This window comes from Rhamphochromis longiceps, linkage group LG20 (assembly GCF_057381845.1).
Source record: "Rhamphochromis longiceps isolate RC_006_pf linkage group LG20, R_longiceps_female_GT1.1, whole genome shotgun sequence".
Lineage (NCBI taxonomy): Eukaryota > Metazoa > Chordata > Actinopteri > Cichliformes > Cichlidae > Rhamphochromis > Rhamphochromis longiceps.
This window is the reverse complement of record NC_140576.1, coordinates 4417953-4436610: the sequence shown is the minus strand read 5'-3', so window position 1 is coordinate 4436610 and position 18658 is coordinate 4417953. Positions and strand designations below refer to the sequence as shown.

Sequence of the window (18658 nt, the reverse complement as noted above, 5' to 3'; positions counted from 1 at the left end):
ATGATACAATGTTCTTATGTTTGAAAGCCTCACCTTTACCTTACATATTTTTTTTAATTGTGGCCAAATAATTTTTGTCAGCAAATTTCAGTGGCGCTTGAAGGCATCAATTTGGAGCAGGTGATCCTTTTTTCTTCTCAGCAAAGTGAAACTTTCTTCTCTGTGGACAGAGACTTCTGGTGTTCCAGCAATTTCCAGTTCATGGCAGGATTGAGCTTTGGTTGTTCCTGAACATCCTAACCAATTTCCTTTCATCTGAGGGTGACAGTTAGGGCCTTCTTCCAGAACTTGGCAACGTGGTGACACATCTGAATAACTTGTACTTATGCACAGTTTTTTTGAACTGATGACCTTAGAATCTGCAGTTGTTTGGAAATGACTCCAAGAGACCTTCCCAACATATGTAAATCTATAATTCCTTGGACTTTGCCATTGTTCTCAATATTGGTCAGTCCAGTGACTGACCATTTGTAGTAAATCCTAATCACTAACAATAATATAATAACGCTTGGTCTTGTCAATTCAAAAGACACTGTAGAACCTTCAGCACCACTTATTAAAAGACTTAAGTGAGTAATGTACATATTAAAATCTGCTTGTACATTTTGGACCCTTAAAGATGAAAGAAAATCCAAAATAAAATCAAACGTGTGCACTCAATTCTGGTTTTTAAAGTAAAGTAATGGTGTATGCTGCACAATCAATCCATCCTGGAAAAAAGAACAGGGATGAATGCCCATTATGACTGTTAAATCAATGGGAAAGCAAAAATCCAAATATGTAGTGGTCATTAAAACGTATTGATTTTTAGCATATTAGTGATGCATTCATGCTATAAATCCTGACACCGTGCTTTACCCCACAAATTCCGCCTGCATAAGTTAAAAGTATCGGTATCTGTACTTGGTGATAATGGTTTTTGCAGTCCACCACTTCCAAAGACGAAAGGTGAGACCAGCGTAGCACTGCGGCTGGATGGTGACCCCTGTCTGTGGTAGAGAGAAGGAGCCGAGGCTGGGAGAGCAGCTGTGCTGTGATTCGTTAGTACCGTCTGGATAGGTTGGAGGATTGGTTGTTAGGAATTTGTTTGGGCGGGTCGCAGCAGAGCTGATCCAATCTAGCAGGGCCTAGCACGAGCGAAGAACTCAGCACCTGGCTGGCTAATGTCACCGTTGACGTGAGTACGGCAGCCAGAAGGCACGTAGGTAGCTATGGACGTTGCAACGCTGTTTGCAACACCTGGATTCGTCACAATGAACAGCAGGAGACTCACTTGATCTGTGCGCAGGAATCCACTGTTCACCACCCCATTGTCTGCCACTGCTCATATCTCGATAATGTTTTTATCTACGGCCGCTGCTGCCCCACTGTTAGCTGTTTACACTCGGTTAGCCGTTAGCCCTTTCTTCCTCGTGAGTTTCTGCTTGGTTCAGTAGCCCACCCGAGTCTTCTTAGCCGATGTGTTTCAGCGGCTGTCTGCACCAACAGCAAGACAACGGGCTCCCTGCACAGCCGATGGAAGGCTGAGGAGAAGATGCTGATGGGATTCCTTTACATCCTTTTAACGGGTAAGCTAAAAATGCCTAGCTTGGCCTGTCTTCCAGCTGTATGTGAATTAGGTTGCTCTGAGGTTGGTGGCTCATATTCTGGTGATTATAAGATAACCAGGTAGGACTTTGTCGTTGGTTACACATTATATATGTATTCACCCACGTGAAACTAAAAAAACTAACAAAAAATCTGCTTAAAATCATATAAGTGGGCAAACTGATTTCTAACGTTACAAAACTGTTTCGTTAGCTTATATAAACAGTAACCACTATGGTATAACTTTTACTGCGAATTGCATCGGAATTGCTCAGCTAAAATATTTTTCAATGTGACCTTCATGAAGGTCTTAGTGAGTGCTATTTTAAAATGGACAGTTATTGCAACTTTGATGAATTGTTGGGTGACATCTGAGGCATCTAGTCCACTGAAATCAGGTAGAAAGCCTATCAGGCACATCTTTACGGCTTCACAAACCATTAACGGATCACAAGGTTGTAGCTGTAGTTTCCCACTCCCACCAAAACTGGACTCTCTAATAATGAACAAGCAAGAAAATGGCTACTATTCTTTTGTTTTTGTTATTTCCTTTCAGGCCTGCTGGGTGCTCTGTGGGATAGAGTGACCGCTTTCGGTAAGCCTAGAACTGATTTAAACCTCCTGCATTCACAGGCTTGCACTTTGTATGTCTAAGTAGTTTCCTCCTGATCCTCAGGTGGGGTCAGACTAGTGGATGGGGACAACAATTGTTCTGGCAGAGTTGAGGTGCTTCGCCACAAGGAATGGGGAACTGTCTGCGACTACGGATGGGATTTCCGGGCCGCTGATGTAGTGTGCTTGGAGCTAGGTTGTGGCTTGGCTGAAAATGTCCATAATGGTCTAAGATTTCGTAAAGCCAGTGGACCTATCTGGCTGCATCAAGTCCAGTGCTCTGGACAGGAGAGCAGTTTATTACACTGCAGTGTTGTCCTCAACAGCAACCTGCACTGCACCCATGAGAACGATGCAAGCGTGAAGTGCTCAGGTGAGATCGAACAGTGCTGAGAACCAGTGCTGAGTCATTTCTGCTTTGTTGATACATAAAGACTCTGGACTGAGTGTCAGTGTCATAACTGAAAAATGTAATGTAATGTTGTGGTTATATTTTTTTTCTATTCTCTCAGGTACTCTTTTAACACCCATCCTCACCCTGATGTCACCCCACACTGTGTTCTTCCCCGGGGAGTCCGTTCGCTTTGTCTGCAGGGTTCTGTTGGGTCATCACCTCAGTGACTTTCACCTGTACAAAAATGGAGTGTCCACACCGCTGGTTACACAGAGAGCAGACCAGACCCAGAATATGATGGAGCTCACCCTGTCCGATGTAGAGACTTTCCACCAAGGCAGCTACAGTTGTGGGTACAGGATCAAGAGTGGCTTTCCTACAAGGCTTCTCAGTTCCCCACCCAGCAACGCAATCAACATCACTGTAGGTGAGTCACTGCTGCTTTGACAGTAACACTATTGCGCCATTGCCCTTTTCAGTTGCACATTATGTTTTGTGCAATCTGCTGTGGTGTGAATCTGAAAACTCAAGAACACTTCAGATGTCTTTTGTGTCTTTTTTTTTATCATAAGAGCCTATGCAAAAGGATCAGCATGAACAGACTCGCAAAATATTTTCTGCACTCACAGAGTGCACAGAGGCACCTCGGTGGGAGACATCTTGATAAGGAAAACTGACCTTGAAGATGTACAGAGTGTTAGCAGGCAGACTGGTTCAGACTGGTTAGTCACACCCAGCATGTCTGCCATAAACAGATGGGTGCTCACACAGCAAAAACAGCATTTTAGAAGCGTCTGTGCAGATTTCTGTTTCCATTGTACGACATCTGACTGTTTATTAATGTGTGTCAGATTATTAAAATGTTATTGATGACTGAGAATGAACTCGACCTCAGTTCCCTCAACTGGCTAGAAATGTTCAGATTAGATAGGAAAATATACTATATTGCCAAAGTATTCACTCATCTGTTTACACACACTTAAAAAATTGAGTGACACCCCATTAAAACCCTCTATAGGTTGTAATATGATATCAGCCCACCATTTGCGGCTATAATGGCTATTCTGGCAAGGATTTCCATAAGGTCCAGGAGTGTGTTTATGGGAATTTTTGATCATTCTTCCAGAAGGGCATTTGTAGGTCAGACACTAATGTTGGACAAGAAGCCCTGGCTCGCAGTCTCTGCGCTAATTCATGCCAAAGGCATTCCTTTAGGTTGAGGTCAGGACTCTGTGCAGGCCAGTCAAGTTCTTCCACACCAAACTTCCTCCTCCATGTCTTTATGGACCTTGCTTTGTGCTATGGTGTACAGTCATGTTAGAACAGGAAGGGGCATCTGGGGGCCACTGTTCCCACAAAGCTGGAGCATGAAATTGTTCAACTTGTCTCGGTACGCTGAAGCATTAAGAGTTCCCCATAATCCCCCTCCATAAAACTTTACACTTAGCACAATGCAGTCAGACAAGTACTGTTCTCCTGACAACCGCCAAACCCAGACTCATCCATCAGATTGCCAGACAGAAGCGTGATTTGTCACTCCAGAGAACTTGTCTGTATTGATCTAGAGGCTAGTGGCGGTGCGCTTAACACCACTGCATCCAACGCTTTGCATTGTGCTTGGTGACGTGAGGCTTCGATGCAGCTGCTCAGCCGTGGAAACCCATTCCGTGAAGCTGTCTACATACTGTTCTTGAGCTAATCTGAAGGCCACATGAAGTTTGGAGGTCTGTAGTGAATGACTGCAGAAAATTGGTGGCCTCTTCCAACTCTGTGCTCAGCATCCGCTGTCACTCTGTGACTTTTTACATGACCTACCAGTTTGTGGCTGAGTTACTGTCTTTCCCAATTCCTTTAATTTTTTTTATAATACCACTAACAGCTGAATTTGGAATATTTAGCAGTGATGAAATTGCAGGACTAGACTTGTTGCTCAGGTAAAAAGTCCAGTACCACACTGAAATTCACTGAGCCCCTGAGAGCGACCCATTGTTTTACAGCTGTTTGTAAAAGCAGTGCCTAGGGCAGTGGTTCTTAACCTTGTTGGAGGTACTGAACCCCACGAGTTTCATATGCGCATTCACTGAACCCCTCTTTAGTGAAAAATAAAATATGATTTATTTCAAATTCAAGACATATGTTTTTTATTGGTGCACAAAATGAGCCATGCATGTCACGGTGGAGGCTCTGCCGAACCCTTGAGACCGACTCACCGAACCCCTAGGGTTTGATCGAACCCAGGTTAAGAACCACTGGCCTAGGGGCTTGATTTTACACACCTGTGGATGTTGAAGTGATTGAAATACCCAAATTTTAGTCCTTAGGGACTAGAAAAGCGCTATATAAATACAGGCCATTTACCAGGCCATTTAAATTCAGTGATTGGAATTGGTGAGTGACTTCTTTGGGGAATTTTGTTTTTTAAAGTATTTTGACCAAAACTGAAACCATGTTGGATTTTTCTCCATTTGTCCATCTTTTTTGACATTATTTTAAAATTCTGACATTGATTAACCAGTTTCACCGTTTCATTTTTATTGGCTGGTCTACAGTGGAGCTCCTGACTCCCCAGCACTGGTACAACACGTCCGCTGAGGCCCCGGCTGGTTCTGTCATCAAAGGCCAAAGTTTTAATATCACCTGCTCCACCCTACAACAGTACCCCGGGGGTTCCTTCCAGCTGCGTTTGATCCGCTCTAATGGCACAGTGCGCCAGACTCTGCCCGCACTCACCCCGTCCGTCACTTTCACCTTTCCTAACGCCCAGAGCTCCAACGAGGGCTACTATTACTGCCTGTACCGGGTCCAGCTAGGCGGGCGTACCTTCGTCTCCAGAGAGAGCCAGCCCCTGCCTATAGCTGTCAGAGGTGAGACTTTGTTGCATGTCGATATAAAAAAACATGTTTTTTTGTTTTGTTTTTTTAAATATTCGTTTTATTTAGATATACAAGTTACACATACCTACAGAAAAGTCCTCTCGTTCTCAGATCCAGATCCCATCCTGAGTCCAATGGGTATCAGCTGGCTCGTGTCTGGTCTGACATTTGTGGTGGCTCTCATCATCATAGTCATTGTGGCCAAGGTACTGTGTAATAAGGAGAGGAAGCCCTCAGAGCTGGAGAGAGAGACCAGAACCTGTGAGTTCCTTTTTCACCTGCAGCAGAGATTTGAATAACTCTCTTTTCTGAAAGCATCCTGTGTATGTACCCAAGGGTAAGAAGTGTGCTTCTGTTGGCAGGTGTGGACAACACTTATATTGCTTTATCGACAAACAAGCTGTGATCTGGAATGCAGGCAGCAGATACCTGAAGGTATTTCAGTACATAATTCTTGCACGAACCACAAGGTGCACCGGATTATAAAGCGCACTGTCGATGAATGGGTCTGTTTTCATACATATGGCGCACCGGATGCTAACATAGCTGTGTCGCTAGCGATCACGTAGCACATCATTATATACCAGCTAGCCCAACTTCAGTAACCCTACAAATATCACTGTTGTTAAGTTTTCTGTCTTCATTTATGTTGGAAGTGATAGCAGAGCTGTAAGTTTTAAGTTTTTCAGAAATCTCTCAGTCAGAACATGCAATATGATGTTTAGGAGGAAACTAGCGAGCTAACTTCCTGCTAACTTCTAACTCCATTAAATTTTATACATTCTGTTTTCATGGATGCCTGGATGTTAAACTTAATTGTTACACCCGGTAAAGGCAAGGCAAGGCAAGGCAAGTTTATTTGTATAGCACAATTCAACAACAAGGTGATTCAAAGCAGCAACGCTGATCATTTTATTAAAGATGAAAGAATTTAGACAGTTTTTAACTCTCAGTGATGCTGCAGTGTTTTGGACCTGAAAGGGACGGAGTTTTGGACCCAGATTACTGTGCGAGGCTCCTGACTACGGTAGCCGTAATGCTCCGACAATCCGTCAAGCGGTGCGGCTTCGTAGCTTACCAAAGACATACTAAAACATTTTTTGACAGATTTTTGAGCGCCGTGTACCACATAAAATCGGTTCAAGGTCAGTACGCACAACCAGAATTCATACATAAGGCGCACCGGATTATAAGGCGCATTGTTGATTTTTGAGAAAATTAAAGGATGTTAAGTGTGCCTTATAGTGCGGAAAAATATGGTAACAATTTATCTTCTGACAGGGATAGAAGTTTATTAATTTTTGCCATTATTTGTTTTAAAAAACAGTTTAATGTGGTGTTTTTTAGTATATAAACTAGCGCTGTCGAAATTAACCGTTAACGCAAACTAATCTGCCATTACGGTCAACGAGATTAAATTTTTAATGCAATTAACGCATCTGGAGTGCAGTATGTCAAAAAATCTGAAATTTTTCTGTCAATGTATTTTGGGCAATTTGTCCAAGTGGAGGTACCCTGGCACATGTGCAAATGGGGAGTTGTTCTGAAAGTGACGGGCAGCTGAACCAATCAATTCAATATTGAAAATGATAAACGCACATTGGCTCGCTCAATGGGAAATTTGAGTATTAAAAAAAAACAAGACGGAACAGTCAACCGACATAAAGTATTATGCACATTGTGCAAGAAGGAATTTTCTTTTCACCGAAGCACTTCCAGCTTGAAATATCTCATCGACGTGAAGCATACATTAGCTGGGGATGCTGCTAGGACTTTGGCTAAAGCGTCACCCAGCTTGCGACAGTACACTCGCGCAGCATTGGGGACTCAGTAAGTCTACCTCGGAAATATTGACTGACACAATTGCCAAGTGGATTGCAACAAACTGCAGACCTATTAATGTCATTGAGAACACGCGCTTTACATATCTTTGGTTCCTCGTTTCAAAGACTTGAAGTGCCTCCCCAAGAGTGGCAGAGAGAGAGTGGATACATGTTTATGGAGTTTTTTGTTAACACGAATGTTCAAGATGTTCAATAAACGTGTTAAGTGTGTATATTTCCCCTTTTTTTCCGAGTCTGTTTGCACATGCAAATTTAAATGCAATTAATATGAATAAAAATGAATGATATTTAATCGTGATTAATCAAAATTAATCCACAGTAACCCTGTGATGAATCTGATTAACCATTTTTATTGTTTGACAGCACTAATATATATATATATATTATATATTAGTGTATGTTGAAGAAAACTATTCAAATTCTCTTTGGATTTAAGCATACATTCTTTGTGTTTACTCTGCATTTACTTGATTATATTGCATAAATGTCAGTTACAAGCTTAAATACAAAGTTGAAAAAAAATGTAATTGCAACCAGGCTATTGATCAAGTAAATAAAATACAAACATGAATTTCATGTGCGTTATAGCCACTCTAGTAGTTTAATTTATTGCTTATATGCTTTTGTAGAATTTGTGTCTTGACTGACTTATTGGAGAGTAATATATATTTCCCCTTTTCAAGCCAATTTTCAGGGCTCTCCGTGTGTCCTTCATGGATCTAGATGGCAGGAGATGTAAAAACAGAACCAACCAGCTTGGCTCCTAATCTACCACACCTTTTGGAAAAGGTGCCAGCTGGAACCATTTCACTAAATCCTGGATGAGACAGTCTTTACTTGTGATTACCACCGACCAATCTAAGGCTGCGTTACTTCGTTCGTCTTTGTTACTGTGGCAGAACAAAAGACCTGAGTGACCATTCAGCGTTGCATCGTTGTGACACTACCACAGAAGACTGTGTCTGAAATCCCTCACTATAAAATGTATGGGATCACTACATGCTATTTAGCGGACTCATTCAACCCCACAATGCACTGCAAACAAGCCCAACACGGAAGAAGAAAAATGGCTAATATGAGAAAGGAAACAAACTGCCACAGAAGTATGTGCATTAATCATTAGGGGGAAAAAAATCCTTGGTGTAATATATATTTATCACAAAAATGCATGCCTGTATTTATTTAGTCGACACCTACCCATCATATTTGAGTAGCATAATCCTCTACACAGGACTCAATGAAAAGTAACAAAGCGTAGTGAATGATTTCAGACACGGTCTGACGGACTGTAGAAACTATTTCTGGATCCAAGTCGATAAAGACTCAGAGTAGCTGTGAGATTCACTCAGACATGACTATTGCTGTGATGTATGAGGTGGAAATTGCTACTAAAAGCTAAACTGGGGAAACTGTGACGTAGGTATCTATGTATATGTAGTTTTTTTTTTAAAAAAGTGACGCTAATGAGAGGCATTAAAGGCTCGATGCATACTTGCCTACAGATCAATGATCCTTAAAGAATAAATTGCCATTTTTGTATGTAAAGTTCAACACTACTATGCATCTTATGTCATTAACAATGTAATGAAGAGGTTGCTGTTTCAGAATAAACCGTATTCTGTTTTGGATAATACTGTGCACGTCTAGTTAGCCCTCTGCACTTTTACTGCATTCTTTAACATTTGCACACTAGAAATCATAAACTTGCACATGACAACTTTTACGAATTTGCTGGTTGTTTGAACATTTTGACGGTTTATGTGTGTGACTGTCTTGCAGGCGCTTGAGCAACTGCTTAGATAATGATAGCCCACGATGATTACCATGCAGCTTAGAAAGTGTGTGTAAATGTATTTGTGCATTTTTATTTTTATTTTTTGTAGTAAGTGGGAGTGCTAATTTTAGTGCAAAGTGGATTTGTGGGGTGGGGTGTGGTTGAATAGTCCACACAATTACCTCCTACCTTATTTCACGGAACACTTTTCCTTGAGTTTGTTGGAAAAAGTCAGGAGGTCAAGGAAAGGTGTGAAGGAGATTGAAGGAGGGCTTCTAGCAGTACTGTGCAGTGCTGAAACTACAATATCCAAAATGCACTTCTTAATTCACCCGCATGTGTTCTTTACCATGTCGTTTCATGCAGGACTTATAGCCTAACAAAATGAGACTACATCTTATTTTCTTATTTCATAGCTGGATGGAGATGCAACACTCCAAACCTTCCAGCTCCCTGTTCACTTATCCCGGCTGACATAAAGCTCCATGATGATCCAAAAGTGTGGCAGTACAGACACTGCAAATGCAAATCGAACTGTTGTGTTCCTTAAAGATCTAAACAGCTCAATCTTATATAAATAAACCTGTTCTTCATGTCAGGTAATTCCCACCAAAACATACCTAGAAGCAGATTTTATCACAGTAGCAATCCTATTAGTTTGGGAGTGATAAACAGCCTGTTGTTGAGAATTCAAAAGAAACTGGTAATGGAAATGGACATATTTTAATATTTACATGATCTGTGCCAGGTTGTCACTTTTCTTAACTGTTTTCATGATGGTCGTATGATGCATCCCTATGAGATTAACTCAGAAGCTTGGTCTAATCTATCCTATGCCAAACACATGAAGCACTGAAGCACCTTTCCTTAGTATTCAGAGAATTTGAGTAGCTCTTATTAAAAGCTGCCTCACAGATGCAGATACGTCTGGGTCACTTCCCTCATGCAGGAGCGCTGCTAAGCAAATCTGACTATTCAGCTGCACCCTAGCATTCATGCACCTGTTTTTCTTTTCCTTGGTCCCTTTCAGTGTGCTCTGCGTATGTGTCCCCTGGGGGTCTGAACACTAAAGGTTTCAGTCAGCCAATGGCACAGTGGCTTCATAGTGTTATGGAGGTCACTATGCTATTGATTGAGCAACTCTTCCACACCATTGTTTCTTTTTGGTTTTTTCAGTGGCCTAACTGGGATTTCGGGATTATGTTTTTTATTATAGTACAAAAAATTAATTTGCCATAGTACTAGAAAAGAGGAGCAGGAGCAGCGACGTGTAAAAGCCTGGCTGATGCCCAGTTAGAGTATTGTGCTGGTGATTGTGGAAACCAAATAAGTACACTAAACTCATGTTCAAGAAACCAGCTGGAGATGATCTGAGCTTTGTGCCATGGTACAAGATTATTATATGCTCATGTTACTTGAGCCAAATTCTGACCGTACCACCCAAATACTGAAGCAGAAAATTGAGACTTGTGCTTTTCCGGTCTTCTTTTGTTGAATTTTAGCGAGCCTTTGTGAATCCCAGTCTCAGCTTGCTGTTCTTAGCTGATGGGAGTGGCACCCAGTGTGGTCTGCTGCTGCTGCAGTCCATCTGCTATGCATTCAAAGTTGCTTATCTACATACCTTGGTTGTAATGAGTGGCAATTTGAGTTATTCTTGTCCGACTATTAGCTCAAAGCAGACTGACCATACTCCTTTTACCTCTGGCGTCAACAAAGAAAACTGCTGCTCACTGGATATTTTCTTTTTGCACAATTCTCTGTAAACCCCAGAGATGGCTGTGTGTGAAAATCCCAGATCAGCAGTTTCTGAAATATTCAGACCAGCCCATCTGGCACCAACAACCACGCAGTGTTAGAAGTCACTCAAATAATCTTTCTTCTCCCATTCTGATGGTCAGTTTGAACTTCAGCAGGTCAACGTCTACCTACCATGTTATGGGCTAATAAGATATTTGCTTTACCAAGCAGGTGAATAGGTGTACCCAATAAAGTGACTTCAATAAAAAACAAAATACCTAAAGCTTTAAATGTTTACATATATAAGCTTCGTTTTTAATAGTTACAATTTTGAAACAGGAATACAAAACAAATCACAACAAACCCGGCTGATGTTAAAGTTGGATTATGTAGTACAAAAATATGATATCCAGCTTAATTATACTGAATCAAATCATAACACTGGGGGCAACAGCTCGTCTAGTGCACCTTTTACATTTTTAACCCCACCCAAACTTTTTTTTTTAAAATCTCCAAATACACAGAGGCACTTGCATTACAGCTGGTTTGAAAATGTCCAAAATATACTTGATAACTGAAAAATGGAAACATTGTTGGACCCGTAAACTACAAATATTTAAAAATACACAATGAATTCAAAACACCTGCATTACTAGCAGTATGTTGAGGGAAAAGGGTACATACTGAATAACTAAGTGGATATGCAGGTTGGGTTGACGCAGTGCCACGAGTTTTTGTTTTGAGGGAAATAGCCTGTCAAAAAATATTGAGAGAAATGTATGCATGTTGTACAAGTTTGATGTTTATTTAAGAAAAACAAAACAAAACCCTGCCACCCAAATTTTGGTCATGCAGACAGATTCACTGTGAACTGCAGAGGCTAAAAGAGACAATCAGCTGAAGCTTTAAAATATGAGCTTCAAAATCTTGCGTGATACTCTTTGGATGTTTTATGGTCAACTGCGGCCATATTTGGACTAAGCTGTGGACGATCATCTCTTAAAACCTCGACAGATCACTTGAAACTGCAGATGGAGGGACAGTTTGTGTCCAGATAAAAAAGAGGAAGATTTTAGTGTGTTTTAAAGTGGTGGGCTGGTTGATTCGAGTAGTGATAATGTACTGAAGCTCAGTGACAAATAAACATTTTGCCTAAAAGCATAAGCAGAGAATGTACTGCTGTTAAAAACACAATCTTGCATAAAATGTCTAAAATGCATGCATTTAATCATGTGCATTCCTTAAAATTCAATATAAGGAAATAATGGTTTTAAAAAAAAAATCATTTTATCCCTTTGGGGGTTTCATTTGTCTCCATAGTGGAAAAAACTAAGTAGAGGAAGACTGCCACAGCCAGGAAGAACACAAACTGAACCCACAGTGGGATCAGACGTGATGACTTTGGTGCATCTGGAACATCTTGACCTGATTTCATGGGTGGCGATTTAGCGTAGGTGCTTCTGTAAGTGGACGGAGTGTCATACATGTCGGGTCTGGAAAGGAAATCGGGGGAAATCATGCATCAGCACATAGTTAAAATTCTGCATCTCAAACTAGTATGATATCGCTTGTTTTTATCTGGCATGAAAATTGCTCCCACAAACTTTCAGTTTGATAAGAGGTCAGTGCAAAATAATTAGAGCCTCCTAAAATATTACTGGTGTGCTTTTGGACTGATGGTAAGACAGAATAAGATGCTATGCATATTCTAAATTAATGCTAAAGGAAATGTTAGATAATTTTCTGACTACATTACAAGTTATTACTCTGCATCAAAGATTAAAATTCAACTTTAGTAACGTGTGAACTTAAAAGTTTCAAATTAAAATGAATTGTATTACCAGTGCATCAAAATGTTACATTGTAGCCTGTCTAATTACACTTTCTTTTATACACTGTAATTGGTTCACTTTTAACAACACATCATTAAACACCAGAGGTGGGACCAAGTCATTGTTTTGCAAGTCTCAAGTAAGTCTCAAGTCTTTATCCTCAAGTCTCAAGTCAAGTCTCAAGTAATGTCAGGCAAGTCAGAGTCGAGTCTCAAGTCACTGGTGTAAAAGTCCGAGTCAAGTCACAAGTCTGAAACTTTGAATTTCAAGTCCTTTCGAGTCTTTAAAAAAAACAAAACGAAAAAATAATGTTGCAGTTATATGCTAAATGTAAATATTAGACCATGTAATTTTAAAATCTGTGTTTTTCTCAACACATGACAAAATAGTGAACTTAGAAAATATACACAAATTGTGAAATTGCACCTCTTTAAAATGCAGCTCAATTAAACCTAGCTCCAATAATAATTTTCACCGACAGTTCTGAGATAAGCTGCATGTTATTCTTGGATGCGGTTGTAGGACCGGCTTTAAAATCGCATGACAAAAATATCATACACATTAAAAAAAACTGTATCACCAACGTAGCCTGGACAACATTTGCTAGTTAGATGAAGTCAGCTATCTCATCTTAGCATATTTATATGCATATTTATAATCATACGGTTCTTGGAGTGAGTGCATACACTCATGAAGTTTAGTAACTTCCGGTCACTGCAACAAGCCCAGGTACAGTTTACCGACGGATGGGTGCAGGACCTTGAAACGCACCGTGTAGAACATAGGTGTCAAACTCTGGCCCGCGGGCCAAATTTGGCCCGCAGCCTAATTACATTTGGCCCGCGAAGCCATACCAAATTACTATCAGAGCTGGCCTACTGGTATTATACAGCTAATATATATATTGTTTAGTATTAAGCTTTGCTTGTTCCATATTCAGTTTTTCAGCAAGTCTTTGCGTTTGATAATTGTTTCATTGTTGTTTTTCACAGTGTTTGAGTCCATAAGAAAAGATTCATTCAATAAATATTAACGTTAGCCCGCGACTTTGTTCCAGTTTTGAAATTTGGCCCACTGTGTATTTGAGTTTGACACCCCTGGTGTAGAACGAAAGACCATCGTACGTATCATAAGTTTACCAGTCTCACAAATCGTCGTCATAAATACACATTCCTTAACCGTTTATTAATAGGACCTTTGAGCTCAACGGTAATTAATTAGTAGTGGAAATAATTTCTGGTACCCATCACAGAAATGTAGCAGTGACAACAATATTGTATGCTGTAATCGTACTGGGCAATTAGTGATACAAAAAACCTGTTTTATCCTGTGAATAAAAGTATATGTTTTTGTCAATGTACCATAATAACAGAAGCGAAACGCAATATTGTGTCAGGACAATTCACTATTTATGCACAATAAACACAATAAACAAAGGAGCATAGCGCGACAATTTCTGTTCAGCGCCAGACTTGCTTGTAACCTATATCACTAATTATGTTATGAAAATGACGTATTAACTACAACAGCAGACTGACCTTCGTGTAAATGCTTGGAGCAGACTAACCTATGAGCTGGAGGGTTCTGGGACGTTATATTTGATCTTTGAATGGCTGCAATCCAGGCCATCCGTCGCGTCTTTGTTACTTCGGAAACATGGCTCGAACAATTTCTCTTCAACGACGTAATCCGATAACAACCGATCTCTTTACCCGTCGGCTTCCCGTGGCTGTCATGCGACCGGCTATTGCAGTTAATAATACAACAGCTTCTTGACATTTTTGTGTTTCTTTTTATCGCTGTATAACTGATTTCAATTGAAAGCCTGCGTGCGCTAGTACCGCTTGCCACGAGTTCCCAGAATCCTTTGCGGTTCTACCCGTGAATCACGTCACATTTTCAATCTCTATATAATATGCATGTTAAATTTTATATTTGGGGTAAAATATCAAGTCTTTTCAAGTAAACCGGTTCAAGTCCAATTCAAGTCCCAAGTCATTGGTGTAAAAGTCCAAGTCAAGTCACAAGTCTTAGAACATTTTTTCAAGTCAAGTCTAAAGTCATAAAATTAATGACTCGAGTCTGACTCGAGTCCAAGTCATGTGACTCGAGTCCACACCTCTGTTAAACACCATATCTGCCTCTGAACGAGGAGGAGGTGAAAGCGTAAAATAGCAAGAACACTCAAAGAACAAATAACCAAAATCATAGACATAAGGTTTGCCCTGAATATAAGTTTCTTTCTAAATAATAATATATGATCCAAGAGTTTTGATGCGTATGGGTAGTTTCTAGGAGGGTTGGGCATTAAATGCAGCTCAATACTGTACACTATGGTGGCCTTATAAACACAAGTCAACCTCTGGATTTAACTAAGTGAATAGCAGAAACCTTTCACTAGATAATTACTGCAGTTATTAATGTGTTTCTGCTGGGAGCAGGTTATTTAGTCCTGACTGAAGCACACCCATGTCAGAAAACATATCCTGTGCTTGTGAGAAAAAACAAGATGGACCTGATGGGCCAAATTATTAGCCCTGGAGCAAGCAAAGAGAACAACTAAAGAGACTGCTGAAACTATTAAAGTTGGGTTAAAATTATTCAGAACATTATTTAAACCTGGAAGTTTTGCTTGGGAGCATAATTTGCATAATTTTATCCATGATTTGTAATCGTGGATAAAGGTCAAGTGGTTTGATGACTCCAGGTCTAACCTGCTCTCGAGGGATTGCTCATCAGGAAGAGAAGAGAGGAAGCAATGCACCCATCATGCCTAGTGCCTCCTGTACAAGCCTGTGGGGGCATTGTTATGATCTGGGGTCTAGGATCAGCACAGTTATGTGCCCAAATTAAGAGGTCAGCTGACTATCTGAATAAGTGTTATGACCAGATTTTTCCATCAGTGGATTTCCCCTCCCCTGATGACAATTCCAGTTCATCACACTGAAACTAAAAGAGTAGTTCAGGGAGCACAAGACATCATGAATCCTGACATTAACCCCACTGAGACTCTTTGAGCTATGCAGAGAAGACTTTACGCTGTGCTCCAACAATACTGTCATCAATACAGGATGTTGGCAAAAAATTAAAGCAACTCTGGATGGAAATAAATGTTGTGGGACTGCATAAGCGTATTGAAATGATGACACATCCTCACAAGGGAGCTGCCATATTAGACCATGCAGGAGGCACAGCATGAGATAACCACTCACTCCCTGTGAGCCCACGGGACAATTACCTGTGCTATTCTCATAAAAGCGCAATGGGACATCATACAGACTTTGCACTAGAGAGCTGTCAGTCTAAATGATTCTTTAATGTGACATGGATATTTTGATTTCACAACTTCAGAGCTGCAGATTCTTAAAACTAAAACCAAAGCATATCCTTGTTTTTAAAGAAGATGAAAAAAAGCAATGATTTGAAATTCATTTAAACTCTTAACTCTTAAGGAGGTAATGTATTTTGAATGAAAAAGCATTCCGTTGCTATTTGCATTTACCCGGTGGCTTAGCATTTTGAGGTTGAAGTTTGTCTGCAAAAAAAAAGAGGTATGACCATAGATACAAAAATACTTACTCGTTACCATAACTGCTTCTGTTGTATTCAGGCTTGGGCTTCGAGTAGTTCGAGTAGGATGTCCTGTAGAGGGAGAAAAAGGTTAAAAAACAATTGTTCATGAAGGGTTTTTGTGTTTCTCCCAAAAACAGCAGTTTGTAAGACTTTCACTCACTCGTGCTGATAATCTCTCTCATTCCACTCTTGTCTGGCCCTTGGGTAAGCCCCCCTGGACAGAGACACGCAGCAGTTACTAACTTAAGATTGTTTTGTTTATTTAAATGACTGAACAACAGGGGGGATAAAAGCAGGAGAAAGGGAGTTCACAGGATGGTGGAGGATTTGTGAGAAAACTGACCTGTCACCTGAGGCTTCACTTTTGGTCTGCAAAATAGAAACAAGAAAATTATGAAATGAAATGAGTACTGTTCCAGGTCAGACAGGTATGGCATTTTGCTACGTGTAAGTACAACTAACACATTTCTGCTAGAATCAAAATGCGTCTTTTCACTCCAGAGTAATGCAAAACAATTGAGGCCCCACCTGAGGCCTGTACTACGAAGCAGCATTTCATCTTATCTACCCAACCTCAGGGTTAACTTAGCAAGCTGATAACTAGCTTTGTGTGACTGGTTCTCCTGGCTGCTGATGTTAGCCTAAATGAAGTCCAGATAATGGGAAGACAAGCATAATATCTTGAACTCGCTTTTGCAGTACAGACCTCTGGAAGGAGTGCGGAAAAGATACTTACGGGTGTCCTGTAAACATAGGTGACTTCCTCCTCTGAAAGAAAACACAAATATCATGTTCACTACACTGTTTCCTGCACATTCTTAACTCTGACTGTAGTGAATGACGTGATCAACAACCTCTCATTTGAAACAGAACAGTAAAAAGCCTAGCCAGCTGCTTGGCTTGGCTAGGTGTTTCTTTGTGTGGAAGACAAAAAACAACAACAAAAACAACTTAAATATAAATACTAAAATGAATTATTAAATGCACTAAAACCCTACAGATAAATAAATTTTTGTACTGAAAAAGACCCCACTCTTACTATCTAAAATTAATTATGAAGCTACTGTCAATCATTACCTTTTTATTTGTTTATGTCTATATGTTCAATTGCTTTAAACGAGCTTAGGACATTGTATCTTACTGGCCTGCCTTTAAATAATAAATAATATTAATAATTACACAGAAATTACTACGATGTAATTCCTTTACTAATTTATAGTCTTTGTAATTACGATAGTATAGAGTTTCCACGCCTTTTAAAGGACACGAGACAAATTTGACACATATATGAAAATGTGAATCGCACCCTCTTCTCTGTAGTAGGTTTTGTCAGGTGATGGTTTGGCTCTTTTGCCTTTAGCCATGGCCTCTTTCAGTTTCTTCTCATACAGGTTTCTCGTAGATTCTGTGAACAAACAGGACACGGGGAACCTTTATTACAGGTAAAACTATTCATCTAGGAAAGAGCTGTAAAGTTAGCTGACACGGATACTGATTCAAAAACGGGCGCATAGGAAACAGTTGTATCTGTGCCACTCACCGACCACAGGTCCGTGCTTTATTCCGTATTCATCGAGCAGGTCGCTGATTTCCTGCGCCGATTTGTCACTCAGGGAAGACATTTTCGCTTTGGCTTATTTAAAAATGTGTTATTTATCTCTCTCTGGGCTCTCCTTTCGGTTATGTTTTGCTTGTAGTTAGTTTCAGTTACCAAAAAAAGAAAATAGATAGACCTCCTCCCAACGATTATGGCTGAGCGCTCGTTTTGTTGCACGATTTGGCGGGAAGAGCCTCAGTAGAGCGTGCGGAGTCGAATGTTGGCGTGGGAACGTGGAACACCTCAAACCCCGCCCTCGTTTATTGAGCCAAATGTTTTAAAAAAATCGCACCTTAACTAAACTTTTACATGTTTCCGTTTCCGTTTGAGGAACTCTTCTTTGTTTATTTTTTTCTTCCTTTTAGTCGATTTTCTTTCCAGAACCGAAACAGCGCCACTACTGGGCTAATGTTAATAAGACTACTGAGACCGAAGTTTCTGATATAAAATGTCGACTTTTTGTTACACGAAACAGTTCACAAAAATAGAAAATGATAAAAATCTAATGATAAATAAATAAATAACATCATAATATTTAAATATTTAAACTAGTCATGTCCACATGAATTATTGAGGAAAATCTAAACGAAATCTAAAATCTTAACACTGACAGACACCAATTAGAAACTATATTCATGAATACGAATCAGCCCAATTTACAAAGAAATACAAAGAAAATATAATGTATATGATGTGCCTTAAGGTACCTTAATATATATATATATATATATATATATATATATATATATATATATATATATATATATATATATATATATATAAAACATTTATATATATATATATATATATATATATATATATATATATATATATA

General features: G+C 39.9%; 2 protein-coding genes across 2 annotated transcripts; one reads left to right on the top strand and one right to left on the bottom strand.

Annotated features, from left to right (window-relative positions):
• The first annotated feature begins 1032 nt into the window (after positions 1-1032).
• On the top strand, positions 1033-11427 carry LOC146644728 (uncharacterized). The gene is made up of 8 exons (XM_085395079.1): positions 1033-1568; positions 2144-2182; positions 2264-2572; positions 2712-3020; positions 5143-5457; positions 5578-5727; positions 5829-5901; positions 7994-11427. The coding sequence occupies exons 1-7, from the start codon at positions 1535-1537 to the stop codon at positions 5870-5872; spliced, it is 1200 nt and encodes a 399-aa protein (XP_085251205.1). The 5' UTR covers positions 1033-1534; the 3' UTR covers positions 5873-5901; positions 7994-11427.
• Positions 11367-18100, bottom strand: LOC146644727 (uncharacterized). The gene is made up of 7 exons (XM_085395082.1): positions 17767-18100; positions 17533-17631; positions 16963-16994; positions 16570-16595; positions 16387-16440; positions 16233-16295; positions 11367-12314 (listed from the first exon to the last, which is right to left on the bottom strand). The coding sequence occupies exons 1-7, from the start codon at positions 17846-17848 to the stop codon at positions 12104-12106; spliced, it is 567 nt and encodes a 188-aa protein (XP_085251208.1). The 5' UTR covers positions 17849-18100; the 3' UTR covers positions 11367-12103.
• Positions 18101-18658: the final 558 nt, after the last annotated feature.

What these genes read in the sequence shown, in the direction of transcription:
- LOC146644728 (XM_085395079.1), top strand. Translation starts at nt 1,535, where the DNA reads ATGCTGATGGGATTCCTTTACATCCTTTTAACGG. An exon ending in TGCAAGCGTGAAGTGCTCAG is followed by an intron (nt 2,573 to 2,711) that starts GTGAGATCGAAC and finishes CTATTCTCTCAG; the next exon opens with GTACTCTTTTAACACCCATC. An exon ending in GGAGAGAGAGACCAGAACCT is followed by an intron (nt 5,728 to 5,828) that starts GTGAGTTCCTTT and finishes TTCTGTTGGCAG; the next exon opens with GTGTGGACAACACTTATATT.
- LOC146644727 (XM_085395082.1), bottom strand. Translation starts at nt 17,848, where the DNA reads ATGTCTTCCCTGAGTGACAAATCGGCGCAGGAAATCAGCGACCTGCTC. An exon ending in AAAGCACGGACCTGTGGTCG is followed by an intron (nt 17,632 to 17,766) that starts GTGAGTGGCACA and finishes GTTTGTTCACAG; the next exon opens with AATCTACGAGAAACCTGTAT. An exon ending in CCTATGTTTACAGGACACCC is followed by an intron (nt 16,596 to 16,962) that starts GTAAGTATCTTT and finishes TCTATTTTGCAG; the next exon opens with ACCAAAAGTGAAGCCTCAGG.